This window comes from Notechis scutatus, chromosome 4, assembly GCF_049901735.1.
Source record: "Notechis scutatus isolate UNSWTSFEM ecotype Mainland chromosome 4, rNotScu1.2, whole genome shotgun sequence".
In the NCBI taxonomy this organism is placed as follows: domain Eukaryota; kingdom Metazoa; phylum Chordata; class Lepidosauria; order Squamata; family Elapidae; genus Notechis; species Notechis scutatus.
Window position 1 is genome coordinate 96681564 of NC_142012.1, and position 16001 is coordinate 96697564.

At 37.1% G+C, this 16001-nt stretch overlaps 1 protein-coding gene across 1 annotated transcript in view; it reads left to right on the forward strand.

The window, feature by feature from the left end:
* Positions 1-15199, forward strand: part of PTEN (phosphatase and tensin homolog) — a 64739-nt gene extending 49540 nt beyond the window's left edge. Inside the window, exons 6-9 of the mRNA XM_026686761.2 lie at positions 717-858; positions 3408-3574; positions 8655-8882; positions 12380-15199. Of these exons, the coding sequence (XP_026542546.1) occupies positions 717-858; positions 3408-3574; positions 8655-8882; positions 12380-12565 (723 nt within the window). The 3' untranslated portion in view covers positions 12566-15199. The remainder of the gene's footprint in view (positions 1-716; positions 859-3407; positions 3575-8654; positions 8883-12379) is intronic.
* The last annotated feature ends 802 nt before the right edge of the window (positions 15200-16001 follow it).

A 16001-nucleotide genomic window follows, 5' to 3' on the forward strand; every position in this document is an offset into this window, starting at 1 on the left:
TAACACTATAAGCTTAGGATAAGAATCACAGTAATAGATTTTGTAGATTAGATTACAAATCACGTTCTATTTGCACACTATTTTTTCCCCAAACAATTCTGTGCTACTTCCTTAGCTATGCACAGTGTAAACTTGGACCAAAGCAACAACAATATTTCAATATACTTTACTCCTCTGCATGTCTTGTAAAAGTGTCTAACCAGTGTGGATTGACTGCCCTCATGAATTGATTAAATTTTATTTGCAATTTGGTGCATAGAAAGTGTATGCTGAAGGCATGTTTTGTAGATCCTCATGGAAAAATAGATCTGGGTTTTTTTTAATCCATTGTGGAAGAGTTACATTAAACATTCAAAACTATCATAAAATATGTATGAAATTGATAGATTGGTTAGGCGCTTGGTGCTCTCTGAGCATGGTTGCTCCACCAACATTGACAGGATGAGCCACTAGTATTTAAACAGAGAGCACACCCCACTCCATTCTATCATTGATGATGTTATCTAGTTCGGTAATGAGATGTCTGCAAAAAGCCAACCAAGCCCAGACAGCACCAAGGACCTCACAGTTCAACCCTGAGCTACAAATATTCTTTTTATTGATATATTTGGCTGCCCATAATCATTCTAATTCCTTTTTAGACTTTACTTTATGAAAGTGTGTTCAGCTAATAAATTGTGATGATATATGATAAATGTTTTCTTCTTTTTATTAAGGGAGTGACTATTCCCAGTCAGAGGCGCTATGTATATTATTATAGCTATCTGTTAAAGAATCATCTGGATTACAGACCAGTAGCACTGCTGTTTCATAAAATGATGTTTGAAACAATTCCAATGTTCAGTGGCGGCACTTGCAGTAAGTAACATTTTAAGCAGTTGTATACTATGTGGAATTATATGCAATGTTTGTATATTACTTACTAAAAATTGAAATATGTATAAAGTATTACCAGTAGAATATTAAAAAGTCACTAGTTTTATTTAAATAACCTTCCACATTCTTGGAATATGTATTTCTTAGTCTTTCATCCCTCACTTTTTTTTTCCTGCTCAGGTTTTCCTTCCCCTTCTTTCCCTTTCACCTAATTCATTTTGAGTGACCATGACAATTATCGATAACATCTCCTTACTTTGATTTTTCCATATTTTCCAGTAGGTGAGATTCCATAGTTCAATTTGATTCCTCCATAACTTTTGCCTTAGCATTTCGGTATGCTCAGCAAAATATCCTACACATTTGAATCAGGGTGTATCATGAATGTGATCCCAACATTCTAGTAATGTAATCATAAGGTCTAAAAGAATATTGGGAATTCAGCCAGTCTATCTTGAGTTGTTCATGGCAGATGCACAGCAGCACTAGTGATAATAATTTGTTATGCTTCTCCTGGTTGAACATAGGCATTTTAGTATGGCAAGATACCTGTCTACAATCCTTATTTATTTAAATGTAGTATAGTATAGTATAGTAATACAAGACATGGCATGACATAACATATAATATTTATACAAAGGTTTTTCTTAAGTCATAAGCTTTTCTATATGCTTTATAGATTTTGCTTAATTATAGCTTGCCCTTAATTTTAGTATATCTACTAGAACAGATAATTAGTATAATGAGCTTTTTAAAAAGAAAAATCAATAGTTAAATTGCTATGTACAGGTAGTCCCTGACTTACAACAGTTTATTTAGTGACTGTTCAAAGTTGCAACAGCACTGAAAAAAAGTGATTGTGTCCATTTTTCACACTTACAACCATTGTAGTTGTACTATGGTGACATGATCAAAAATCAGACTTGAGCAATTGACTCATATTTATGACGGTTGCAGTGTCCTGTGCCATGTGATCACCTCTTGTGACCTTCTGACAAGTAGAGTCAATGAGGAAGCCAGATTCACTTAACCATGTTACTAATTTAACTGCAAGGATTCATGGCAAAAAAAAGTTGTAAAATGGGGCAAAACTCACTTAACAAACGTCGTATGTTGAGGGCTACCTGTACGTTTTTTCTGAGTAAATTTCATATAGTTAAAGTAAACTAACTTTCAAATGAACTTAGATGTAATTTAATTTTACTTCTTAAATTGCCGATCAAGTTTCTGATACTTTCTATCAGATGAGGTCATTAAAATGATATTTCTCACCATTATATGCCCTGGTCACAAGTCTTTGACATATTATAAGATGATATAAATAACTCAGAACTACAGTCAGTTTACAGGTGATAGCTATAAGACGGCTATAAAATATGATAAAACAGTTGCTTATCTGCAATTCTAAAATTACATTAAATCTGTCATTGAGTGTTGGTTTTCTGTCAAGAGCCGAGGTGGCGCAGTGGTTGGAATGCAGTACTGCAGGCTACTTCTGCTCACCGGCTGCCAGCAGTTGGGGTCTCACTGGCTCAAGGTTGACTCAGCCCTCCATCCTTCCGAGATTGGTCAAATGAGGACCCAGATTGTTGGGGCCAATATGCTGACTCCGTAAAACCTCTTAGAGACGGCTGTAAAGCACTGTGAAGTGGTATATATTCAATTCAGTTCAATTATATAAGTCTAAGTACCATTGCTATTGGTTTGACATACCCTGATACGGCAGATTGATGCTAGCTAGTTCTTTATTGGTAGTTCTCAAAATACGACATTTTTTGTTGAAGAAATGTGGCTTTCTGTGGGCGTGAGGAGGTTAAAGCAAGAGAGTTTTGAGAAGCTTGTCTTGAAGTTGCTGCCTTAACATGCAAAGTCTGGTTTCTCCAAAGTTTAGAAAGAGCCAGGAGGAAGGCTTTGCACAGTCTCCTGACTGCCAGCTGATTGGAGCAGAAAGCACTGCAAAGCTTTCAGAATGGTCTTCTTTATCCAGAAGGCAGCGGCATCTTGGCAGGATGCAAAGCATCAGCAGAAAGCAACCAGCATTTTCCTTTCTCGATGGTTTTTTTCTTTTTTCTTTTGCTGGCAAGGCAGTCAGCTGTGTGGCAGGCTCACATGTACACCCCCACACACACACCCCAGCTCCACTTAATGACCCACACCTGGAGTGCAGGGGTATTTGTCTGTTACACGAGGCAGTTCATTTACCATTTGCCATGACTTCCAACCCTAATGAGCAGGCTCCATTATAGTTGTAAGACTGCCTGTGTATTATCTTCCTACAGAAGGTAAATCTCACACCAGTTCAACTTTCCTTTTGTGCTGAGCTGATGTGGAAGCAACAGGAACAGTTTGGAGTTTTCCCAGGTTGGTATACAGGGTTGGTATAACTGCAGCATAATGTAAGCAGTACTAGATAGTCTTGTCCAAAGTCTTTTTTAAAGGTTTTTTTGTTAGTTTGTTTGTTTACTGTTACAACACTTTTAGAACTAAGATGGTTCTTTAACCCCATTGTGTAAAATTGTTTTGTTGCACAGATCCTCACTTTGTGGTCTACCAGCTCAAGGTAAAGATATTCACCTCCTCTTCAGGACCTACAAGACGTGAAGACAAATACATGTACTTTGAATTCCCTCAGCCGTTGCCAGTATGCGGTGATATCAAGGTGGAATTCTTCCATAAGCAAAACAAGATGTTGAAAAAGGTTTGTTTTTTTAATTTGATGCGTGTTTGATTTTTTAACTCTTTAAGTGCTAAATTTACTCGCCTTCTCTTCATTTGTTTCAGGCATTTCCCTTGAATTTCAACAAATCTGAAGGGTTCATGCTTTTACTATCAATGCTGCTGAGCTTAGGTGAAAAACAAAAGCATATGTGTAATATTTATCCACTTTCTATTGTTTGAAATGTTTTGGAAAGCCACTAAAGAAGCCATTCTGTTTTAAATTTCATGAAATTTCCATTTTACAACTTTTAATTTGCAGCATGTGACGTTTTCCAACATTCTTGTAGAATAAACAACTGCTGCAACATTTTAGCTTATTTACAAAATCTAAAAGGATTGCTGTTTTATAATTAGATGAATTTGGGAGAAAATACTCCTAGCTATTGCTCCTGTATAAATGTCCAACTATTGCAGTTATTCTGCAAATTTCCAGTCATCAAAGTTTATGTAACAGCAGTATATAAATTGGTTATTCATAAGTCCCATTTATGCATAAAGTGCTTGGCAGAATGGGACTTATTTGAAGTGAAGCGAGAGGATGCAACCAGTCCTTACCAGAATAAGCTGATTTTTCTTTTTCAGACTGATTCTGGGGGGAAAGTGGGAGACCTCAAGAAAATTGGTTTACTTTAGTAATTAGTGATTAGGTTGCATGACAAAGTCTACAGATAGTAGTTGAATCTAGAAAAGAGCTTTGGGGGTTAGTTGAATCTAGAAAAGAGCTTTGGGGGTTTCAGATAGATTTCTTCCCTTTGGGTGCATATGCTCCCCAAAGCTATTCCTAAGGATCAAAGACCCTGTGGAAGGCAGGCAGGATATTTCAGCAGGAGCATTGGCCTTCTGCTTGTGCAAGAAAGCTGGATCCCAACTAAGGATAAATAGCATGTGTGGTCAATCTTCCTGGCATCTGATCAGACTTTCCATGTGAATCTGATCATTTCTTGTATAAAGAGGGAAACAAAATCAGATGTCACAGTGAATCTTGAGAAAATTGTGGGCATTTATTCACTTGGGATTCCTTCTGGAAAGGATTATCCACCTATTGAGTCCTTCCCAAAGACCTGGGATAGACGGATGCTCTTGTTTGATGCTCTTGAAGATGCCGTCTCAGGATACAAGCGGTTGAAAGTAAATTTTGTCAATGCCAGTGGTATTCAAATGATTGTGTCTAAGGCATCTATTATTATTGGTACTATCTTTGCTTTTTTGACACATTAATTCTACTTCTATTTTCAGGTCTTTTCATTTTGTGATTTTCTCCAGTTCTTTCTCTGGCTTTTGCCACATCCACTATCCAGACTTGGATAATCTTTGTCTTTCTTATCGACAATCTGGGCTGTTGTGTGGCAGGTGCTTGTCTGCTTGAACTATAAAATCCCAGAGCGCTTTAGCTTCTTCATTTTTTTATCACTTTGTCTATTTTGGGGTCCTGTTAGTTGTTGCTTGCAAGCAAATGGTATTTCTTGCAGATCTTCCAATGTGCCCTACCATGGTTGCTACATTGCTATGCCATTTTTTATAGTCCATCTGTGTCATCTTGTAGCAGCTAACTAGGTGGGCCGCTGTTTCTTCAGCTTTTTTGCAGAGGTGGCAACTGCTAGCTATAGCTGTCTTCTTCATTCTGGCTTGCTATACGTTTGCTCTTATGAAGCCAGAATTAACCCCTCTGTCTCTTTCTTCAACTTTCCTGCTCTTAGCCATTGCCAGGGGCTGCTATTTTTGTTTTTAATGTACTGGCTGTCTAATACTTACCCTTGTCATGTCTCTTTTCTATTCTTCATTTGTTTGTTTTTTATTATTTCTTCACAACAATGTGAAATTCCAGCTGTCAAGTTCTTTAGCTGGTGTTGCCCTTCATATGGATTTATTACTAATAATGAATAGGTATTTTGTACCATATGTCTTTCATTTAATAATATGCACCTTAAAAATATTACATAGCGTCACTGACTTGAAAAACAGCAATAAGAGAAAAGTCATTTCAAATCAAGCAAATATAGGGATAAGTAGTGGGAAATTGTAAATATGTTTTCTAGCTAGTAATATAAATTATTTGGGGAATGTAGAATTGAAAAAGTGTAAATGGCAAAAACATAAATCTGTCAAAGATGATAACATTGAATAATACATAACATAAATAGGGCATGCACATTCCTTCCTCAATAAACATTAGCATTTGTTATTAATCCCTTTTATGCCAGTGTTTCTCAACTTTGGCAACTTCAAGATATGTGGACTTCAGCTCTCAGAATTCCCCAGCTAGCGTGCATCAGTTTTTGCTTGTAAAAAAGTCTAGAGATAATTTGCAATTTCTGGACAGGCTTGAACAATTAAATATTCTCATTCTTCACTGGTGCACATATGGGCATGGGAGAATACCGTTTCTCAGTGATGAGTTTATCATCTTCAGGAGGGAAAAATCTCTCCAAATTTGCTTTACTAATGCTAATTTATTAGGCAAATGTCAACCTGGATTTATAGGGAGTTTTGGGTCTAAGGCCAGGCCTGATTGAGAGGGTTGTAGAAAATTTAATACCCTGTATACTCAAAACTATATCATAATAAAAGACTGCTGTCTTGATGGGTGAGCAGTGCAGCTACCTTAGTAACTAAATATTAAATTTTCAATCAATTTTAGAGATATTTTGATAGTTTAATATTATCCTTTTGCTTTATGTTCTTGAAATGTATTTCAGTAGGATGATGGATGGTATGTGCCACTCTGGAATGCCTTGGATCAGTTATTATCAATATCATGTTTAAAAATATTAGTATCTTTCGTGTTTGCTAAATAGAAAAGTACTGCACAAGGCATACAGGTAGTCTTCGACCTACAAGCACAATTGAGCCCAAAATTTCTGTTGCGAGACAGTTGTTAAGTGAAATTTGCCCCATTTTATGACCTTTCTTGCCACAGTTGTTAAGTGAATCATTGCTATTAAGTTAGTAACACATTAGTTAAGTGAATCTTGCTTCGCTATTGATTTTGCTTGACAGGAAGTCACAAAAGGAGACACTGAAACTGTCATAGATATGAGTCAATTTCCAAATATCTAGTTTTTGATCATATGACCCTGGGGATGCTACAACGGTCGTACATGTGGAAAAGTGATCATAGGTCTCTTTTTTTCAGTGCCATTATAACCTTGAAGAATCTCTAAATGAATGTTGTAAGCCGAGGACTACTTTTACACATTTTAAAGTTATCATTTACTTTACAATGGCGAATTGACTGCATTTTTTAAAATTAGCTTAGCATAATTTTTAATTGATTAAATTTTAATTTAATTAGAGGTTTTATATGCTGCCATAGATATTTTTTAAAAAAATACTGCACTCAGAGTAAGTTGTCAGTAATCTTTGATTCCAGCAGGAATGAAGGAGGGATAGACAATCTTTATATTAGATTTATTTTTGTTTTACTTAAAAGTGTTATCACAATTCTTACCTGTTAGAATTGTTTCTGAGGTCCATGAAGTTTGCAAAGTTGAAAGGTTATAAACATTCATTCAGTGCCTCCTTTTTATAAGAGGCAAATATCGCACCTCCTAGCTCATGTTTTAATAGGAAAAAAAAATCCTCACACTGATGATACAGATATCCCTAGACTTACAACCCAAATTAGGCCCAGCATTTTTATTGCTAAGTGAGATGTTTGTTACCTCTTGCCACAGTTGTTAAGTGAATCATTGCAGTCGCTAAGTTAATAACCCGGTTGTTGAGTGACTTTGCTTGTCAGAAGGTAGAAAAAGGTGATCACGTGTCTCTGGTACATAGCAAACGTCATAAATATGAGTGTGTTGCCAAGTGTCTGAATTTTGATCATGTGACAATGAGGATGCTGTAAAAGTCATTAAGCCACCTTTTTCAATTCCGTTGTTACTTCAAATGGTCACTAACATCTGCAAGTAACCAACCAAGTTCAGAGAGCACAAACAATTCCAATATATGTATCTGCCATGTCAGTATTATCCATCATTAGTTCCATAGTTTAGTTGCTCATGGCATAACTTGCTATCAGGAAAATTTAAAGAAATTAGATGGGGAACTGATGGCTGATTTAACTTCACTGTGTAATTATCAAGGCACCCCAGTATATTCTTGACTAAATAGTTAGGTTTAGCATAAATTGAGCGTTTCCCCCCTTGGAGATTTTGTAAAAGAACAGTTCATTGTCTAGGTCCATTCTCCACCACGCTGCTTCGAGAGTCCAGCGCTGGGATATAACTCCACCCTCTGATGTCATCGAGCTGAGTCTGCCACTATAAAAAGCCAGCCTCTGCTGAGATCCCCAGTTTTCTGACTCAGCTCTTTGACATTAGAGCTGGTGTCTCTGGATTTCTCTAGGCTCACAAGAGTCTGTAGATTACCATAAAAAGCAAGAATACAGCAAACACAACAGAATACCATTAGCGCAGCTCCAGTAGAGCTGCACCTGCAAGGAGAGAGGATCACCGATTTGGGTCATTGCTTAACTTTGCTTAGCTTGCTGTGTCTTTGCTTAATATGTTTCTGGTCACACATGAACACAATTAATCCCAAGTTAGCAGGACCAGGATATAAAGTTTGTGAATGTATGCATTCTAATTTGTAATTCACCTTTTAATCCAGGGTTGCATTGGGGAGATACTACGAACGTATTTACACCAGGCTGATTTTGAAATGCCAATTACAAAGCGATTTCTCTCTTCTCAGGAAATGCTGTGCATAAGTACTTCAGTTTGGTGTCAGTTAGAAGGCACCTTCCATCCAGCCCTAACCAATTTTAAACTGTCAAATCATGAAAGAGGAAAAACCTTTAATTCAATAATAACCCAGTTACTGAAGGAACAAAATCAAAATATTCAAGTCCAATAGAAGCAGGGTAGATTATAAGCCGAGAGTAGCTGTTTGCTAAAACGGAAACCAAACGGGAAGCAGATCTCTCCTCATTGGAAAAATTTGCGGATACATTGTGGTTTTGCCTATGTTTGTACTGTTAAACCCAAGACTGTAAGTAGGTGGTTATTGTGCTATATCATTGTGCTATATTAAAACAAGCTCCTTTTTTTTACCTTTAGGACAAAATGTTTCATTTCTGGGTCAATACATTCTTCATACCAGGACTGGAAGAAAACTCTGACAAAGTAGAAAATGGAAGTCTTCTTGGAGATCAGGAACTTGATGGCATTTTGAGTACAGAGCGTTCGGATAATGACAAGGAATATTTAATCCTTACACTAACAAAAAATGATTTGGACAAGGCAAATAAAGACAAAGCAAATCGATATTTTTCTCCAAACTTTAGAGTAAGTATTTTCAAAGCAATCAAGTAATGTAACGTAAACTGTGTGCAATTTGTGTTGTACATTGTGGTCTCTGTGATTCACATAGTTGGCTTATGGGCCTGCCCAGAGGCCTGTTCATAACTTTCTAGAGTTTACAGAATTATTTTGTGATAATTCCATCTCCCCACATACCATGCAGATAGGCTAAGCTTCAACTCATCCCTCTTCTTTTAAACTGCTACAGTAATAAGTACACTTGCTATTGACCTGATATTCTTTCTGCTTCCTGCCAGTATTATTTATCCTTTCCTGATTTTTCTCAGCAGACATCTTGAGTTGTTAATCAGCGCGCTATGCCTGTGGTTTCCCAGGTTCTAATGCTGTGGGAACAGGGTTCCTTCTTGGATTGGGCATAAGCTCTGCTTTCCTGTCTTGGTGAAGCTTGTGCAGTAGACATTGCCAGGCATTCACTAAGCAGGTTTGTCACAATTGTTCTTCTCATTCATGAATTATGGTTGTATTATCAGGTTTTAAAGTTGGCAAATTCTGCCTTGCATCAAAGAATTATCCAGTGATGGATAATTTCAGACAGTTCCTTCCACATAGATCCTCTCCAAAAATATTCTGAACTTTCTGGATCAAACTGTAAATGTCAAGATGCATTAAAAACCCCTCAAAAATTTGAGAGGCGTACCAAATCTTGTAAGGCATGCCTATATAGCAATAAGACTTATATACTGCTGTATAGTGCTTTACAGCCCTCTCTAAGTGATTTCCAGAGTCAGCATATTGGCCCCAACAATCTTGGTCCTCATTTTACCCACCTCAGAAGGATGGAAGGCTAAATCAATCTTGAGCCTGGTGAGATTCGATCTGCCACATTGCAGGCAGCTGGCTGCAACAGAAGTAGCCTGCAGTACTGCACTCTAACCACTGCGCCACGAAGCTCTAACAGGATTTTCTGGTTAAGGTTAGGGCATTTCCATGGAAGTCTGATAGCTAAACAAGGACACAAACCTCAGTGCTACACAATGTTGAAAATGTGTTTTATTTGGTAACAACTCTGCCAGTGACTTTTTCAGTTCAGTGTCTGAGTGAACCCATAGGCGCTGCTGGTAGGGGATGTTATGTCTTGACTGGCAATATTGAAGATACCCATCTGATCCAGCACTACATACCTGCAAGCAGAACTATGTTCATTGTGTTTTTAAAATGAATAGTGATGACAATGAAGCTTAGCTACAAGCTTTACTATGTTCCTTTCTGATTTGTGTTCACTCCACAAGAGTCATCAATCTTCTGAGATAGTTCCACTAGCAGAATTCTGCTAGTTGGCTATATAGGCTGAACTATGGAAGGACCATCCTTTCTTTTGCTGCTTTATGTCACCACTCTTCTCCTTTCAAATTGTTTACTCCTTACTCATGTATGTGAATCACAGGTCACAGTGGGGAATAACTGGTTGCTTACCTGTAGCTGCACTTCTTCAAGTGGTCATCTGTGAAATCAAACAATCTTATCTTTCTTCCCTACTTGGTTTTCAGTGTTCTTTCAGATTGAGTTTTAGAAACTGGTAGGTGCCAGGTGCATCTAGTTGCAGGCAGTGATATGAGGGTGAAGGTGAAAATAGTTTTGTAAATTCTGGAAGACATCAGAACAGAGTCATCCATTGACTTTTACAGATGATAATTCAAATAAAGGAAAGCAACCCATTCACAACCTTACCATCAAAATGTTTGGGGGTAAAACAAATAATGAATTTACCCAAGTAATATTTAAAATTGGATGGTCCTTTAATTAGGATCTGCCAGAATGTTACACAGAGGTATGCAGGTTTTTTATTCTATAAAAGTCAAAGTGGTATAAAAATGAACAAGCAAAGAAATAAAAAGTCCAAGTTAGCCTAGATGTTGTAGTTAGTTTCTTGAATTTAGATTTACTCTAATAATGAAGGGCTGCAGATTAGTATGTGCATTGGATATTCCGCAGTATCTATGTTTTTTAATAATAAACAATGTCTTTATGTAAACAAACAAATAAATGAGTTTACTTTTAATACTAAAATACTGGATTTTTAAATGTTAGTATATCAAATCGTTATTATGGTCAAAGACTAGCATAAAATGAATGTCAATTAAAAAGCATAGAAAGTGCATCAAAGGCTAGAAACTAATGAAAATCTAAAACAAAGTTATGTATTAAACAGATCTAAAAAGAGATGAGATTATTAGATGGGTATACAGGAGCATAAGGATTACTATATGGCAGACTAAGTCTATCACAATACAGAGCAGTCTGGATTGACAAATCAGATGCTCATTAAGTTTATGGCACAAGTTATGATCTGATGAATTTTAAATGCTGCATTGCAGGAATCTGGCAATCTTATCTGTTGTAGCAATATCTGAGAGCAGGAAAGGGGTATAGAATTATTCTGTCTGCCCTGGGTATTTATACAATAACAGCAAGATGAGGCTAATACAAATGCCTCTATAATGCAGGCACTGGGAGATATCCATGCTCTGTTGTTTCTGTGTGTCACAAATGCATTGTCTCTCTTCCTTTATCAACCTTCAAGGACAGTTGAGGGGAGGCCATGACATTGTGCAATCAGGTAGTCAGGCAATTTGAGATTAGTTAAGTAGATGTTGGATTCGCCGGCAATAAAGGCTGAGGACCTAGCTAGATCCAATTGGTGCTTTATGTCTGTACACACATGAAGGCTTCAGCTTAATCATATCCCATTCTGAGTAGATATGGAGAGAAGCCTAAGGATGAGATTTTAGTTGTCACTGCCCTTTTCCATGTGGACTGAAAATCATCCGTCATACTTCACTTGAGCCAATAGTTGAGTGTGGTCACATATACAAATATACAAATATAATATACAAATCTATATTATCTATGCTGGAAAACCCATCCTGCCTATTTTGGCATAACTCAGTCTTAATTGAATTTTGTTCAATAAAGTTTTGGAAAGAAAATGAGCTTTCTTTTAATTTGGAGTGCATAAGCACACATTTGTGTCATGAAGGAATGTTATTTTGTTCCCTTGTTTGCTGTAAAAAATCCCAGTGAGCCTTCAGGCTCCAAACACTTGTCAGAATCAAGAGGAAGAGAGAGGGGAAAAGGTGCATCGGTATTACTGTACACACTTTGTAAGATGTCTCCTGATTTGACTCAGCTGAAGCCCAGAACAAGGAAGATGTTTGGCACTTCAATTGACCAAATGCAGGCCCGTTCTGGCCAAACATCTGAGCCACAAAGTGCACAGAAAAGAAATGTGCACCTTGAAATTAAGGGGAATGTTTAAATCAATACAGTCTTTGTCATAATTGATGCTGCTTTCCCGGTTTCCATTGCTTTTTGTGAAGCATTAGAGCGCACATTTTAGTTTGTACTTAATTAAATATATATTTATGTATTACATCATTGCATTGCATTTCATTTGCTTTTAATGGGGCAGACATAGTTCTTTTAAGCACATATATACTAATTTGTTGTCCTGCTTTTTCTAGGTGAAGCTATTTTTCACAAAAACAGTAGAAGAGCCATCAAACCCAGAAGCTAGCAGCTCAACTTCAGTAACACCGGATGTTAGTGATAATGAACCTGATCACTATAGGTATTCTGACACCACTGACTCTGATCCAGAGAACGAACCTTTTGATGAAGATCAGCATACGCAGATTACTAAAGTCTGATTTTTTTTTTTATTTGGGAAAAACTACCACAAAGAAGAAAACTTGAATAAACTGAATTATGGACCTTTTGAAATGGCAATAGGACATTGTGTCAGAATTATCTGTTGTAGGAACAGTTCTTTACCTGACCAATCTCATTTTGCCCTATTAAGCCTTTGGCTTGACACTTCTCCCATTGAAAAAAAAAAAAAAAAAAAGGTTACGTAGCTATGTTATGTATATACCTTTTGGTGTCAAGAGGACATTGAAATTTCAATTAGGAATACACAAAAATGGCACTTTCCCATTTGATTCCAGTTTTATAAAAGTGGAGACAGATCTGATGTGTATACGTAGGAATCTTCCTTTTGTGTTCTGTCACCAATGAAGTTCCTGTAAAGCTCTTTCTAATACACAGGTTCACATCCTGCCCCTTTCTTTGCACTTTTGTGGCAACAGATAAGTCTGCAGTTGGCTCAGAGAAGTTACTGGGTTTTACTACATTCAAATGCATGTACCATGGATAGGAGTGTGGAAGGAGAAGCTGAGAAAGGAATGTTTTGTGCTGGACCCTGGACTGTGTATCATTTCTAGCTTACATGCACCTCTTTCGCATGCTACAGTAATAAATCCTGGACATTTGAGGAAATGCCGCTGTCACTGCTTGTTTGTGCATTTTATTATTATTTTTTAAGCATAATGGTGCTAGAAAAGGCAGCTGGAGGGGAACAAGAATGAACCTTCAATGGCATCGTAAAAGCTCTATAAATGAAGGGATTAAAAAAATATGGTTTGAAACAAACTAGATTTTCAGCTTGCATACATGACAGTTAAAAAGGATGAAGGGGTGTGCATACAGGCTCCACCCTACATCCCTGCACACCTAGCTGCTCTGCAGAATTTCACATACACCTGTAGTCACTTAAGATACGTAGGGAGTTGTAAGTGCTGCAAAGAATGTAGTTTACTGTTCAATGTTTGGAAAGCTTGATAAGGCTGGAGTCCTTGAGTTGCAGGTATCTCCAGGTGAACACAACAGCACTTGCAAATCTTCCATGGGGAAGATATGGGTGATGCTTACCTGTGTACCCTCACCCTTGGGATAATTTGAGTGCACCTGTTTGCATGTTGCAGTCTAATTGCCTGCAGAGGGCTACAATAATAACTTAATCATACCAATGTGATGGTTATCTAGCAGAGGTGGGCCTACAAAATTGTTTTGTGTGTTATAATTGCCATTCCCAAGCTTTGGATGATAAATGTCAGAGCAATATTATGTCTAAAAAAAACCCCAACAAACAACCCCCCCCCCCTTGTCTTTCAAAACATGGAATTGCCATTTTGATTTTTTGTGTGTAAAAACCTGCTTGCTTATTGGTTACCATATTCATTATTAATTATCCCACTTGAGTGAACAAATTTGAAATCCATTGTGCCAGTCCATTAGCATTAATAACAAGATAGTAGTGGCAACTAGTCAAGGCGAAACTCAGGCTGAATACTGGACAAAGGAGCAAACTTGCTCCTTCAACATTCATTGGTGAATTTTGTTATCTTTCCTAATCCTGTGTGTAGTTCTGTGCCTATAATTTTTATACCGATTTTTAGTAAGCTTGCATGTAGCTGCACAAAAACCATAGCTTTCATCCATTATGTAAACTTTAACAACAAAAAAAACCCGCTAATGTTCAGGCTTCCCAAAAGTTGATCCAGTGCTGCAATACAAAAGATTTGATTGGCAAGAGGCAACTTCAGAATTACCTCTGGTTTTTTGTCCAGGGAACTGCATTGAACTTGTCTTTCATTTGACAATTTTGCCAGCAACATTAGCTACCTAAAAAAAAAAAAAAAAAGTTAGTGCTTTAAGAATATTTTGGATGTTGACAGTGTTCAATGTCTTGTACAGTTCTGCTGTTTGGCAGGGAACTCCAGATTGGAAATTGTTGAATGGCTTTTTGCACTGTTGTTTTTCCTTTGGAGTGTGAAGGTCTGAGTAAGGGTTTTGGATTTTGAATGTGTCAGTAATTCTGAGAAGCCTTGCTTATGTTTTTATGGTATAGTCATTGGAAAGGAAAATGTCATTATTTATATATACATATATATGTATGTATAACACATATATATAATGCATACTCTCCTATAGTTAATTTCAGCTACCATCCCATAGAACATGACAAGAATTCCTCTGACTGAAAGGTTTGGATCCTAATTCAAACTTTATAACAGTAGTCATCATTGGCGTGAAAATGCATTCTCCATTGGTAATTTCTTGAGTTTCTGGACTGTGTGCTTAAATTCTCGGATGTACAGTAGCTTACATGTCTAAAATTATTACTTGAAGGCATTTTGACAGGAGCTTACTGTTAGGCCCTGTGCCATCCCTCCTCATCTGTAGTCTAAACTTCCAGTAGTTTTGTCACAATCGTTAAAGGGCAGTTGTGTAAATTAGCACCAAGGGTTTCTTGCTGTGGCATGGTTGTAATCTGAAAGGTCCGTTTATATGCAGCACCAATTTCCTTCAGCTTTAAGGGAAGGAAGAAAGGAAGGAGTAAGTTTTAAGGGTGCCAGTGTACAGTTCCGTGTTTAAATTCTAGCAACGTGCAATATGTTAACGATGCCTGTGGTTGCCACAAAGTGCCTCGTTTACCTTTTTTTTTTTAAATAACTGTTCAGATGTGTCATGCATGCAGATGGAAGGGGTGGAACTGCGCACTGAACAGAGGCTTTAATTGCAGTGCTTGAGTAGAGCTGCCTCTTTATTCTGCCAGTTCAAAATTCTCAGTCTGTTTTCATACAGAACACACACACACACACACACACACACTTTTAAAAAAACCTATTTAAGCAGCCTTATTCTGATTCAGCCTCTTCAGATACTATTGTGCTGTGCAACAGTGGCTCTGTGTGTAATGCTATGCACACAACAAGAAAAATGACATGTACAGGTTAATGTCTCATATGAATCAGATGTCCGTTTGTTATTGTGTTAACAGCCCTTTATCTTAGTGTTAAAACTCCACTTAAAACTGATTAAAAGTTTCATTCTTGTCACTGTGTTGGGTGTATTAAGTCACTTTTGTGAGATGGGCGGCCATATAAATTGTTTAAATATATAAATAAAAAATAAAATAAATATATGGAAGTATATTGAATAAAATGCTTATGTTTCTCTAAAGTTATGTGAGTCATAATAAGCACCTTTAAAAATGCCAAATTTCAAGTCCCTTGAATTGGTGGGATTTTGCTATTTTTTCACTGAATTTTAAAGGTAACACTTCCCTGTAACATGTAGAGGTTTTCCATTATGAATGTGACTGTAACTTTTCATGTTTGGGATCCTTCTTGATTTGGGGTGCATTAGTGTGGATATTGCACAGGGGTCCCCAAACTTGGCAACTTTAAGACTTGTGGACTTTAACTCCCAGCTGGAGAATTCTGGTAGTTGAAGTCCACAAGT